Source organism: Cryptomeria japonica, chromosome 10 (genome assembly GCF_030272615.1).
Source record: "Cryptomeria japonica chromosome 10, Sugi_1.0, whole genome shotgun sequence".
NCBI classification, from domain to species: Eukaryota; Viridiplantae; Streptophyta; class Pinopsida; order Cupressales; family Cupressaceae; genus Cryptomeria; species Cryptomeria japonica.
Genome location: NC_081414.1, coordinates 89,633,558 through 89,648,143, shown reverse-complemented (window position 1 = coordinate 89,648,143; position 14,586 = coordinate 89,633,558). Strand labels below are relative to the sequence as shown.

General features: G+C 37.4%; 1 protein-coding gene across 1 annotated transcript in view; it reads right to left on the bottom strand.

The window, feature by feature from the left end:
* Positions 1-9,429: 9,429 nt before the first annotated feature.
* LOC131031528 (protein transport protein SEC23 E) overlaps positions 9,430-14,586 on the bottom strand; it is a 64,527-nt gene continuing 59,370 nt past the window's right edge. The window contains exons 8-12 of the mRNA XM_057962664.2: positions 12,191-12,268; positions 11,688-11,849; positions 11,320-11,583; positions 10,261-10,365; positions 9,430-10,061 (exon numbers count right to left, since the gene is read on the bottom strand). Coding sequence (XP_057818647.1) covers positions 9,915-10,061; positions 10,261-10,365; positions 11,320-11,583; positions 11,688-11,849; positions 12,191-12,268 — 756 coding nt within the window. The 3' untranslated portion in view covers positions 9,430-9,914. The remainder of the gene's footprint in view (positions 10,062-10,260; positions 10,366-11,319; positions 11,584-11,687; positions 11,850-12,190; positions 12,269-14,586) is intronic.

Sequence of the window (14,586 nt, the reverse complement as noted above, 5' to 3'; positions counted from 1 at the left end):
TCATCACCGCTTCGTACTCCCACCAGCCCCCGTTGACTGTCATCATCTGGCATCCTTCCCGACCGAGCACCCCATCGGTTGATCACTGCATAGTCCACCCCGTCGGGCTCTCGGCTTCCGACCCCGCCACCAAGACCTCCCCGATAACCTGCACTGGCTCCCGGCCAACCATGTGGCTCCCTCAAACATCGAGTCAATAGCACGTCATCAGCCACCTCGAATTTAGTACGACACGTCACTGATCAGTTTTCTGCCACATGTATAGTTCGTACGGTATTGACAGCCATGCAGGGGGAGGTGAAGTTTTTTCGACGGCTATACGGCCGTCAATTTTAAGCTCATAGATCATTGACATCAGCACCACATCAGCAGTATTTTGAAAAAAAATTACCCCCCTCTCATTAAGCTTTTCAATTTTGCAGTTCAACTTTGGAAGGCCATATCTTGCTCATTTTTGTTCCTTTTTTGGTGCAATTTTTTCTGAAATGGGCTATAATTTCATTCTCTTCGTAGTGATAAGAGGAATTTTCTAATTTTAATGGATGGATTTTTCACAATTTGCAGATCTTCATGACTATACTTGTCTAATCCCCAATTTTGCAACTTCAAAGGCTTCGTTTGGGGTCATACGACCTCCTTTTCTGGTGTCGTTTTTTTTTTAAGTACATAATTTTTCGTTTACTTTTATAGTCTGCCATTAGTTTGCAGTGATTTTGAGTATAAATTGTACTTTCAATATTTGGTCATTATTGGCTTATTTGGTACTTGTATCTTGTTTGGATCTCAATTTAGGTCACTAGCAGTATTTGTTGGAGTCTCTTATAGCCTATTTGAGGTAGTTGTAAGATGAAAATCAGAATTCCGCCTTGCTTTGTTTTGCAAGTGGCCCATTGTATACACACTAAGTATAAAGTGTCAAACCATCATTTTTTATTTTTTTTGGGGGGGGGGGGTTTCTTGATTGAGTAATTTGGGGGGGTGTCTTGTGTGATTTTGCATCTCTCTATCTTGTGTTTTTTTCATTTTGGTGTTATGGGTTCTCCTAAATTTCCACTTTTAACTCCTCATAATTATGCTTCATGGAAGATTAAGGCTTGGAGTAAACTAATGGAAAAGGGACTCATTCATTATGTAAATGGAACTGTAACAACACCACCTGATCCTAAGGTTCATCCTAATTCTCAAATTGAATGATTCACTAAGAATGCTATGGCACTTGGAACTCCTAGAAAGTATGTATCAGATGATCTCATTTTTCACATTGATAAGTATACTACAATTAAAGAGGCTTGGGATATTTATGAGAAATTGTATGGTCAAGTTGATGAAATTAAGAGCTACAATCTTGATAGTGAACTCACAACATTGAATCCCAAGGATTTTGATACAATCCAAGATTATGTCACAAAAGCAAATGAGCTAAGAGCAAAGCTTAAGGATTGTGGAATTGACAAAAATGATGCTCAATTGGTTTCTAACTTGTTGGGCAAACTTCCATCAGAGTATGCAGCCTTTGTATCTAGCTTTCACACCCATAGGTTATAATGCTCAAGGTTCCTCATACACTTCTCCCTCATTTGATGCATTCACGGAGATGTTGATACTTGAGCAATCTAAGTTGACCAAGATGGGGATTCTCAAATCTTCAAAGTCACAAGCTTTGGTGGCTAATAAAGGGAATCAAAGCAATCAAGGAAAAGGCAAGAACCAAAAGCAACCTAAGCCTAAACAAGATGGAGCACAATCATCCTCTCCGCAACAAGGTTATTCTACATCCTCACCTAAGAGGAAATCATATAAGGACAATCTTTTTTGTGCATATTGCAAGAAGTCAAGACATGATGAGCATCATTGTTACAAGAAGGATATTGATGAGTTGAAGAATCTTCTTGAGAAGAACAAAAACAACCTACCTTCTAGAATGTCTACTTTGGCTTCCAAAGAAAAGGATAAAGGAAAGGATCACTCTTTTGGGACAAATAAAGGAAAGGGACCAGCTCTTTGTGCTACTACCAGTCATGATTCAGGGAGATGGCTTCTAGATTCAAGGGCTTCTCATCATATGGCATCTTCGCAGTCTATGTTCTCTTCATTTGAGTCTTGCCACGTGCCACATATTTTGATGGGCAATCATACATACATGGATGTGATTGGGAAAGGATCTATTGCCATTGGCGAGAACTCCTTTAATGATGTGTTGTGTGTACCCCATTTGACAAACAATCTTCTTTCCATCTATCAAATCACACATGGAGCAACTAGGAAAATTGTGGAGTTCACACCTGATTCAGTTATCATTAGAGACTTGGAGACTAGAGCTATCATTACGACTAGGGTGGTTGATCATGCATCTCGGTTGTACTCTTTTTCACATTTTGGTCCTATTGATGAGGTTGATTCTTCCTATGTTGATGATTTAGATTTTGAGGAGAACTTTAGGTACTTGAACCTGAGGATTCTCACATGTGACCCCGTTCTTGAACCTTGCATTTCATCTCCTCTTCTTGATATCACATCACCTATTGCACCTAATGATGCAGCTAGTGCGATAGTTTTGCCTTCTTGTGATTCAGTGCAGCAGGATATTCCTTGTCTTCCAGCTTTAGTTGATTGGGATGCCTACTTGACAGACATTGTAGGTTTGTTTGTGGAGTCCAACATTCTAAATTTGGGAGACATCATTGATGACATTCATCTTCTCTTTGATGAAGATGATCCTTCTTCGATTGTTGTGAGGGAACAATCTGACCCTCTTGTGCATTCTCTACATGATCCTTCTTTCGAGGTTGACATGATTGTGGATACTTTTGTACAACAGTTGGCGGAGGTCTCTTTATCCTTAGAGGAGACATGTGAGTCTTTGGATCTTGTTCTACATTCTTCTCCACTAAATCTTGGAGTTCCTTTTTCAGCAGTGTGGAGCTCACCACCTTTGGAGGGGGTATCTTTCAGCATCGACATGGGGACACTTGAGCAGTTTTTAAGAGATTCTATTCATCATGAGTTTTTTTCCTACATATTGGGGAGACTTCATGGATACACCTTTGGTTTTGTTTCTTCCTAAGGGAAGGAACATTGTCCAACGTTCGTGGAGAAGTTTCTTCATACATCATTGAGCTTCTATCATTGGTGCAGATTCTGCATTGAGGGGGGGCTACATAGTCTCTATTCTTCTTCTCTCATATGGGTATTTGGGGGGGGGGGGGCGCTTTTTCCTCACATGGGATTTTGTTTCTCACATGCTTCTATGAGAGTTCTTTGTATAGTTTCATCTCCCTTTTGGGGAGGGTTTTTTTCCATTGGGTTTTTCTCTTTTTCCCCGATTTATGAGAGATTGCATTGGTTTGCATGCATTTGCAATTGTACATGGGTACCTAACATGGCCTAGTAGTCGGGACCCATCTTGCATTGCTTAGTTGCATTGTAGACTTAAGTGCATTCCCCTAAGTTGCACTTAAGGGGGGGTGTTGGTGTAATTAATTATTCATGTTGGATATCATTACACCTTACTTAAGTTTACTTAGGTATATGCATATCATAGTAGTTTGGGTATGAGACACTTGGGTGTTTGTGTCACATTGGGATACTGTGTGTAGGAGAATTTCCACCTTTTGTGGTCTTATCTTGCTATTACATTCCACATTCAATGGGTGATCCACCTCATGCGGAATATTGTATTGTTTCTCCTACCTACCACACCTATTTCCTACCTACCCTTGTTTCTTATTGAGTCACATGTCATGTTTGTGTGCCCACATATCCATATAGCCATGCCTATATAAGTAGGTTCATATTCATTGTATGTAACAATTGATGATCCAATTAATTAGTATTTTCATCTTGATAGAATACAGTTTATTCCTATCAATATTTTGTCTCTATTTTGTACTTTTCATTGAACTCTTGATCTTGGCAAAATCTCACAAATATGGGAGATACATCAAAAATGGCAGGAATCATTTCATATGCAAATAAATGTGTCTTTGCATCAAAATGGTACAAAATGTAGGTCAAATATGACACAAGGAGCTAAATTGCACTCCCTCCAGATGTTGTCATTCTAGTCGACCCTCATGTTGTTGCACCCCCAGCACCTGGATCTCCACCGAGTGGATCTCTGCGAAGTGGCCTAGTGACACCCCTACTCTTGGTCTGTGACTAACTCCATCCCAACCTGATACTTGTGGCCTGTGCATAACTCGGGGCTCGCTGATCCGCAGGAACACTGGCATAATATAACTGCCTGTAATACTCAATATCTCGAGCTAAACGTTGAATCGCCCTGATAGTCTCACCTGCGTTGGTCCCCTCAGCCACTGTCTACAATCTCTCAATTTAAGCCTTTGTCTATCAATAGCAACATCTCTATCTGCAATGATGATATCTCTCTCTACAGTTAGAGAGGAAATCTTTCCCTGGGTATGTGCTAACTACCCCTATGCCTGTCTCAATTGCCCTTGTAATCCATGTACCATAGTCTATAAGGCAGCTATCTGAGACTGTTGTTGATGGGGGGCACTCTAATCTGCACCTGCCTCTGTCTTGTTTGTGCTTATGCGGGAGCCTGACTAAATGTGCATGTTGTACCTGTATCATGTCTGGCAGCTCCCACAGTACTTGTGCCATGTGTAGGAGGGATCTCGGATCTCCTCCTTTGTGGTACTCTGACATCCAATCCCTACCTAGAACTGTTGCCACTTGCACCACCTGTATCACCTGATCCGCCTCAACCCTCACCACCACCATTATCATCATCCTTATCATCATCTCTTCGTCGGTTGGCCCCCCTCAGCTATGGCCTATCCTCATCATCATCAAAAGCTAGCACTGGCTCCTCATGACAGGACAATCCGGGTACTGCATGTGCAACAAAGTACTAAGAATACTCCATAGTCATCCCACCATCAATAACACCAGCGGCATAATCCCATATCTGTGGTGCCAAACCAAAATACTCTACACATGTCACCTCGTATGATATGGTTGGCCCCCACTCTGAAACGTCTTATTGTCGATGAGCATATAACGTTGCTCCATGAGGTACCCCCTGTACACTACCATACTATCGGTACACCCTCGTATAATGAATCTCTCTATAATGAACGATGTTTGTCCTATCAAATATCTGGAGGTGTAAACAAACGGCATCTCCCTATCATCCTTTGGCCATGGTTCACAATCTAAGTACGACCGCCATATCAATGAGTCTAGATCATCGAGTACCCGACACCAGTACTCCAATTTGCCCAGTTTACCCTGAACAACAATATCAGCATATCCAAAAACTGGTCTCTCTTTATCTTCCAAGGGTCGTGTAACAGCTATATGCTCCCACGCCCACACCTGTAACAATGTGATCCCAACTGATAGACTTGTCGCTCTCTGATACACCACCTGATGAAGCTCGCGATATAAATGTGCAAGCATGCAAGATCCCCAAGCATACCAAGTACCCTTTGTAATCATCATCTCCAATACTACTCCCCAACCAACTGAGAGTCCCTTCGACCTACGGTTGGGACATAAGAAGCCTCCAACAAATCCAACAAGTACTGATGGTAGTGGCTCATACAAATCAACCATCTCCTACTAGGGGATCTCGTAGCGGCCAATTTGATCATCATGGAAAATCTGTCTCAAAACCTTCGTACCTCCCTCCTTAATGTGCTCATATGGAACTAACTCTCTGACCATGGGGATCCTTCGAATCCGATAAACATTCTCAAAGGTGACTATCATCTCACCAGTCGCCAGATGGAAGGTGTTTGTGTCACTGTGTCGCCTCTTTGCCAATGCTATCAATAGACTCGTGTTAATCCTATACTAGGGCATCTCAACAATTGACGATAATCCACATCTCGGAAAAAGATCCAAATCAGCTTGCATCAATCAAGGAATCAAGCACCATGTCTTTGGGAATCACTCTCGAGACTATAGAACTCCTAAGTTCTCCTACAAATCATAACATATCGCAAAATCAACTTTTGATCAATCAAGTTATCAATCAAACTAATCAACTCAAATGAGATTTCAATCAATCTCGGTGAGCGCCTATTATTGATTCTCATTCATCGTGAAGACAATTATCATCTATTCTACCAAGCCTCAACACGACAAAAGCTGTCACGATCCAACATATCAAAGTCAAGGAAAAACATCAAATTTTTCATCATTTTGGGGCAGATGCGCTAGAATAGTGTGTCTAAGCGCCAAAAGGTTCAATGTGCTAGCAAAATCAATCTATGCGCTAAAACCTACTTCAAATGCACTATTCTCATCTATGTGCTAAAACAATCTATCAATGTGTTACTTTGACCTACCAATGCAATAAATTGACTAATGCACTGAAATACCCTATGGATGCGCAAGTTTATCTACCATATTTGTTATTTCATTCAATGCGCTAGAACCTACCTAAGCGCTAACAAACCTAGCCGATGCGTTAAACCTATGCCCTAGATCTTCATGCGCTAAAACAACAATCCTATGTGCTAAAACCTAATTCGCATGCACTAAATCGCAAAAACAGCGTGTGAAAAACATGAAAAATGTGCAAAAAAATTCAAAAAATTACACAAGCACATTTTTCAAGGTACTTACTGGAGGTCCATAAGCAACGGGTCGCTGATATCGCCTAACTCACTCGAATCGATGGGTATGATATGGAATCACCATTTTTCTCCACGAGCTCTCTTCTCAAAATCACATGCAAGAATGAATACAAATGACCATTCTTTTTCACTTTTTACTTTTTAAAAGAGGTAAAAAAAGGGGTAATTAAGTGGGAATGCAATTTTCCACTTGCTCAATCCAATTAATTAACAACATTTTTTATCATTTTATCAGGAAATGAATAGAGTATAAATCCATTAATCATAAAAAATTAAAAATTCTTAATAACTCAAAGAATAAAAAATCGTAAAAATTTCAAAAATCACCAAAAATCATAAACATTCAAAAATCTATCTGATTCATCTCCCGAGGGGGGATACTTGCATCATTATCTGACAATCAGCGTCTGGGGAGCATCGTTATTTGACAATCAACATCTGGGGCAAATCAAAAAAATTATCAACATCATCAATCAAATTTTTTCTTTAAATCAACATGTCGTCACACATCACTTCAAAGAGGGGCAAAATGTAAACACCTATTTCTGTCCACCCAATTAAATAAATTTTAATCCTTTATCCTTTCCAACTATTAATTGTTTAATTATCATTCAGTCAATTATAATCATTTCTTCTTTCCAGCTATTAATTAAATTAAATATTTAATTAATTCACCCCAACCCCCTCCTCCTATTAATTAAATAAATTATTCAATTTATTTAATTTAATTCACTTAACCAATTTTTAACTTTTAATCAAATAAATAAATCATATTTGTTTAATTAAATCCCCCTCTCACATTTAAATAAATTAATATTTATTTAAAACCCTAAAAGTCCATCCCTCACATCTAAATAGATAAATATTTATTTAAAATCCTAAAATCCATCACCCACTTGCACTTTCTAGAAAATGCAAGTCACATACTAATCCTTCTTCAAATCATGTCTAAACCCCTATTATTAGCCTAAACCTCTTCTAAATGTTTGCACATTCTGTCTAAGGGGTTGAGATTAGTTGGTTAAAGCATTGAGTTCTCAATGTGGAGACCCAAGTTCAACTCCCATGAGGGACACCTTTGTGTAGAATTATAAGTTGTGACTCTTGGTCTTCCATTGGTTGTACTTGTCTCATTGTTTAAAGTGGATTTCTAAGTTGTGACCTTCCATTGTTGTTTTTAGTTTGGTGCTTGAAAGGAGCTAGTATTTGTAATGAGTTTGCTCGAAAGGAGATTGTATTTGTAATAAGTGTATAACGTGGATGCTCGAATGAGCAAAAAATGAGCTTTGTGATTCTATGATACTTAATACAAAAAAATGTTTGCACATTCTTAAACTAAGGGATTGGAGAAGAGTCACTTCTCACAAGCATTTAAGGCTCTTACAAAGTATTAAAAACCTTTTCCCTTCCACAAGCAAGCCCACATGGGTCTTTGACGAAACTAGCCCACATGGGTCTTTGACGAAACTAACCCACCTTTGACCCTTTGTTAGAGACTTATCCATACCCAACCATCCATGGTAACCCTAAAGTTTCTTCAAGCATTTAATGTTTTGACTAATCTAGCTATTTAACCCTTGCACATTCCTTTAACCCTTGGATAAAAGTTTTATCCATTAACCTAACCTTAACTAAACCACCCATGGTAACCATCATGTCTCTTCAAGCATTTAATGCTTTGTCCCTCTCCTCTCAAGCTTTCTCATGTTGACAAGCACCCATGGTAACCATCATGTCTCTTCAAGCATTTAATGCTTTGTCCCTCTCCTCTCGAGCTTTCTCATGTTGACACTTGTCAACATGTGATTGGGTTGAGGAAGAGTGCATGGACTGAGGATGACCTCTTCCTCAAACAATCCTAACCCTTCTTCAATCAATTGAATCTCAACCCTCCATTTGCCCATTTCCTCTATAAATAGGATTCACTCCATTATCAGAAGTCCCAAGTCTCAATCTCAAGATCTAGGTTTTGTCTTTATTTGTCTCACACAAGCATTTTAGAAGCATTTTAGAAGCATTTTAGATCATAATATCATTATCAATAGCATAGTAATTTCATAAAAATTCAAATAAGGAAAATAAGGCTACCAGAACAGTTATAAAATTGTGTGCATGACAAACAAAGGTAAACATAGTTAAAGGTAAATAAGAACTTGTGAAAAGTAAATTATATACAATTAATAATATACCTTGAAAATGAAAATTTAAAAAACTCTCGTTATTTTACGATTCCTCCAAGAGGAGAAAAACAAACAAAAAACGAAAAAAACAAACAAACTATACTAGATGCAACTTCAACATTGGTTCAGTATGCACGAGATGGCTATGGTGACAAACTCCCACGTAGAATTTGACTCTTGCAAAAAAGCAATTTCAACTCTACAACAATGGTGTCCTCACAATATATAATTGACAGTAAAACAACGTTGATCAAATAAGACATCACATATGGACCAAGATAAGTCTTAGAAGTGGCCCAAAATGTATTTTGTTAAATGTATTCTTTACTTATTTTTTTACTATATAGCCAAAGCGACAATGCGGCACAAAAAAGCAGAATAATGAATCCACTAAGATGATTCAGAATACAAAATGGAAACCAGTATCCCCAGTTTCTGGTTACAAAAACAGATGTTTATGAAAGGAATAAGTTCACAAAATTCCTTCTTAATGTGGTGTGTTATCCTTGTTCTTAAGGATGAACTGGAAAGACCTTCCTCAAATTTTCAGGAAAAGATGTTAATATTAAAACCTCTCAATAATTATTGTTTTCAACTTCTTAATCATATTAAAGGAAACCAGAAAAAAATCTCGAGTGTACTAGTAACTTGTTTTTCCTGTGAACAAATTAACATTAAGGCAGAAAGTAAAATCGCATCCCCAAAATAGAGAGTAGAGTTTCATAATACAAAACGGAAACCAATATCCCTGGTTTCTGATAACAGATAAATATGCTCATCAATGAAACATGTCATCCACTAAAATGCCTTCTATCCGTGTTGTGAAATGCTTTTGCTCCATACAATGAACTGAACGGACTTTTCTCAATTTTGTTGTATCCACAAACAATTTATGAAACTTACTCGTGCAATAAATTTAAAAACAAATCCACCTTGCAAATATTTTATTGTTTGCAAGGCAGAAAGTACTTCCAACCAAAAGAATGATAGACATTTCTCGTAATTAGGAAAATGAAACAAATCAGTTTCAGTTCGAACCCAGAAGCTTGTAACCAACTTGGATTGAAGATTGTAGCTCACTGACAGCTCCATATATTCTCACATATGATTTGGTCTACAAGTATCAAGATTGCACGGCTAAACGTTGAAGATGTTCAACAAACACTTGCAAGCTTACATCATCTGTAAATATTATGTCACCTCCAGGAGGAGCCTCATTAGCTGAGTTATATGTTGCTGAAGGATTTAACTTGGCAAGTAAAAAGCGTGCCTGCAACAAGAATATATTGTGGTTAGTTTGGAGAAATAACCTGTAAATGTTGCTCTGAAGCAAACTAGGTGGATTTAGCAAGAACAAATAAAAGATTTCATTGGAAATTAAGGAAACGTTTAAAATGACTTCTTTTGTTAATTTGTGAAAATCATATAGCAAAATATCACAGAACAGAAAGTGAATCATAGGTACAAACCTGCGATCCATGTTGATCACAGACAACCAATCTAGGTGCAGGAAATCGTTCATTAGAAATAGCCTGCGCTTCATCCCGGGGTGCTTGCAATAACTGAGCAAAAGCCTGCAAAAAATAGCTTGTAAGAAAAGGAACATCTATAAAATTTCATGTATTAGCAGAATTTTGTACTAATAATGATTAGCCAGAAGGAAGTATGTACAACTGAACACAAGCCCACACAAAAACACTTAATAAACAAGATATCAAAGATTGAATATCTTTCCTTTGACAGTTCACAGGTTAAAAAAGATGGCTGGAAAAAGCATAGCATCAATCTTCATTAAAAATTTCACATAATGATATTCAGTTTAGTTTTGAGTTTATAACTGAATTTCCTACTTGAGAAGTAAAACCCCCCAAAAAGATGCAAAAGATGCAAAGGAAAATGTTCCAACTCCAGGGGAAAAAGAGAAAATTCAAATCTTCATGTGTGAGAAATCTCTGGCAGACAGCCATGGCTTGTTCCCATCAGTCAAAACCATGCTGCACGTTTCAAGGAAGAAGGCCCCAGTTTCAGGCCCGCTTGGGGGACTGAATTTCTTTCTACGAACCCATCTTCTGGTGCAAATGCAAGCCCAGTCAAGCAAAAGTAGAAACAAAACAGAAGTTTGCATGTTTTTGTGGGCTCTAGGAACAGAGAAGTTTGTTGGTGTCTTGCGGGAGTGTCTGTGTATTCAGCTGCAGGATGAAGCATTTGTTAAAGCAGGCAGGTATGTAGAACTGAAGCTCTTTCTAAGAACCCAGCTTCTGGTGCAAATACAATCCCTATCAGTCACTTTGAAAAGTGTACTATTCCTCATTGGGAACTTTGAAAAGAACTGCCCCAGACATCCACCATTTACATGCAATGTGGAAGACTTCCAAACATAACTTTAGTTAATTACCTAAATCTAGATTCTTGCTCCAACTATGTAGCAAAATGAGTATGAGAAATCAACATGAAGATGGCAGTGGAAGTTGAAGGAAAGCGCACATCTTTGCAAAAATACCAACTCTATACAAGTATGACATTCTTACCTCATGCTCTGGTTGATTCTGATAGCCCATGTTGCGCCATTGTGCAATGGTCATACCATGGAAAACAACAATACTGAAATAGGCATCCAACAAAAGAATACGATCTGCTGATATTGAAGCCACATCTAACAATGCTGGTTCGGGAGGAGCATTAAACGAATATGAAATGAGAGACGGCTGAATCATAACACAAGAATTTGTAACATTCTCTCTGTTTAGTAGCATGCGGAAATAAGCTGTCTCATCTGGACTGTTATTAAAAACCTGCAATAGGAGCCCAGGGTTACATGTCAACCCCAGAAAACAAATGATACCTCCTACAAGCAGCACTTTTTTAAAAAATTATAATATCCAAGAACAGTATGTACCTGTAGAAATTGAGAGCGCCTGAGATTGAACATGAACTGTGGAAATATAGCAAAATTTGAGTTCAAGCTGAAAGAAGAGAGATCATCCTTTCGGTAATCACCAAATCTAGAACACAGACGAATTAGTGACCTATCCAACCATCTTACTGCATCAAATTCCTCCTGCCAGTTATGAATTAACAGTAAGTTAAAGAATACACAAGGAATTAAATCTTGCAAAACAATGCATGCAAATCATCTATAGAGCATTAGAAAAATGGAAAAATGGTGACTATCCATCTTTTATAGAGCAAAGCAATGAATTTCTATCAACATATCAAGCACTTTCAAACTAAACTTTGAGTTTAGATCTATGCGTCATTCCTAAATGAAATTCCAAGACACAATGGTCTTTAACAATTCGATGACATTAGAAGCTGAACTCATGCATTAATAAACCATGCATGATTCAGTTCAACAAGTAAATAAAAAAATAATCCTCCAAGAGATTAAAACTTTCAAACCTCTGTCTCCATTTTGTGAGAAGCCAGCCTAGCCATTACCACAGCAGCAGTTTCCTGGTCGAATCCTGCCACAAGTTCCTACAAATGCAACAAATTATGCTCGGAGCTAAGTACAGGACTAAATACAAGATAAAATAGTAGGAAAAAAATTTCAGAATGTACATAAGAAATCAGTTGCAGGTTAATTCTGAGAAGAAACATAAACTTTAGCATTCGTGCATGTATATTTTGGGGAATCTAATAGTTGAAGTTTTTGAAAAAATAAATCAAAGTGAAAGAATAACCCTTTAAAAAATGCCCTATTCAGAGCATATGCCAATCAAAATTTGATACCAACCCTGTATTTTTTCATATATCATAATCATTTCACCTTTGCGAAATTGACTTCGATTAAAAACTTTGATTGAGAACATTCATGACCAAAGCTCTAGCTCCAGAAATGCTAGAGAATATAATCAGAACCTGAGCCCAGGAATATATCACCTAGGGTAAATAAGCTGAAACTTACAATCACATGGTGGACAGTTGAGGATCAATTCATAAGAAACGGTAGCTCTTCTTAAAACTCTGACAGACCTAGGAGAGTAATCCTTGAGGTTGATTACAGTGTAAATGTATTTCAATTTTCAATTCAAAGAGCAAGTTATATTCAATGTAATTTTTCTTTTCAAGTATATGTTATTTCACAATATAATAAATCTGATTTCTTTTCTTTGTTGCGGGTGGAGAGAGAGCATTAATATTTTCTATATCCTCTCCACAAAATTTTATCGGTGTATATATATCATGGAGGGGACCAATCAAGTGGTACCTTGATCGATCATGTCCTTTGGACATGACCGACCAAGATACCCCTTGGTCGTGTTTCTCCATAACCGATTGCTAATCGGTGCCATAACATATGCAAATGAACCGATATCATTTCGGTTGTCAATATACAACATAACAAGGCCAATGGTAATCGGTGGCAATGTTTGATAAAACCCGATCAATATTAATCGGTAGCAATGTTTGGTTTTAGCCCAATTAATATATATGGTGGCAATTAAAATGGTTTAAGCCCGATAACTTAAGTTAGTCGGTTAGTAATTCATTTAACCTGATAACATTAGTTAGTTGGTGGTAATGCATTAAGCCCGATAACCATTTAATTCATCAAGCCTGATCATTATGTAAATTAGGTGGCTATTAAAATGGTAACCCGATAATGAATCGGGGGGTTAGAACAAAACCTGATCATTATTGGTTTATCAGTTTAATAGTTTGCACTTAATTTAATCATCAGTTTGCATGAGTAACATAATTGATAGATGCTGTAACAGAATAAGGAGAGCAATTATAACATAAATATCAGATAAAGGAATAATCAGTGAGATCTGAAATTATCTATTGATGAGATAGATGATTGAATAGGAGACTTCATTTATCTCCCATTCAATCATTTATCTTACCGAAGCTATTATGTATCAACATACAGGACAATTAAAGAGAACCCTCTGCAAATGAAAGCTTTTCGAAGATTCGTCTCTAAACTTTCAGTATGCTGGTTTACTGATGCAAAGGCCTACAAACCTATATTGAGAAGATTATACAAATCATGTATGTAACAAAGACGTATGCAAGATTCTATCCCCCGTATTGTGCAATTTAGAAATACACTTCACATGTGACTGCAATAAGGAATTCTAGTGTATAAACCCATAAGAATGTTTCTAATATTGGCTCACATATGATATAACAGGAATTAGGGACGATGTATACGCATAAGTTCATAACCAACAGAAACGTTAAATACTTAATACAATTATGTAAAAGATTTTATCTTTAAATTCAGTTCCAAATTCTCATAAGTTTGGTTGTATATTGTCAAATCTTAATGTATCATAAAATCAAAGCCAAGGTGTACACGAACAATCTTTGAATAAACAAGCATATTCCATGTATTATGATGAAAAGATTCCTTCGATAGACTCCCAAGGAATTTTAAAGTCACTGTCAATACTGGCTAATCAAACTTAATACACGTGCTATCAAATGTAGAAATGATTCTCCTAAAATGCACAACAAGCTCCTTCTGGCACTAAGGTTAGTAAGAGGCCATGCACTAAAAGTTAACTTTTCAAAAGATTTAATTTTACAACAAACAAATGCACCTAAAACTGAATGCTTAAATATAAAAAATTGAACACTAGAATATGCTAAGAAAAGGGGGCACACAAGAAGTTCTCCAGCAATATAAAATCAACCAACTAATCCTATTACATCTCGAGATAATGCATAAATAGTATGCTAATCTCTATGCTAGTTCACAAATTCAAACAAGAGTAGATACAATTTTCTGTACTTGCAAATAGAACAAACAACTTGGACAGCGGAAGATGAACAGCTACCAATCC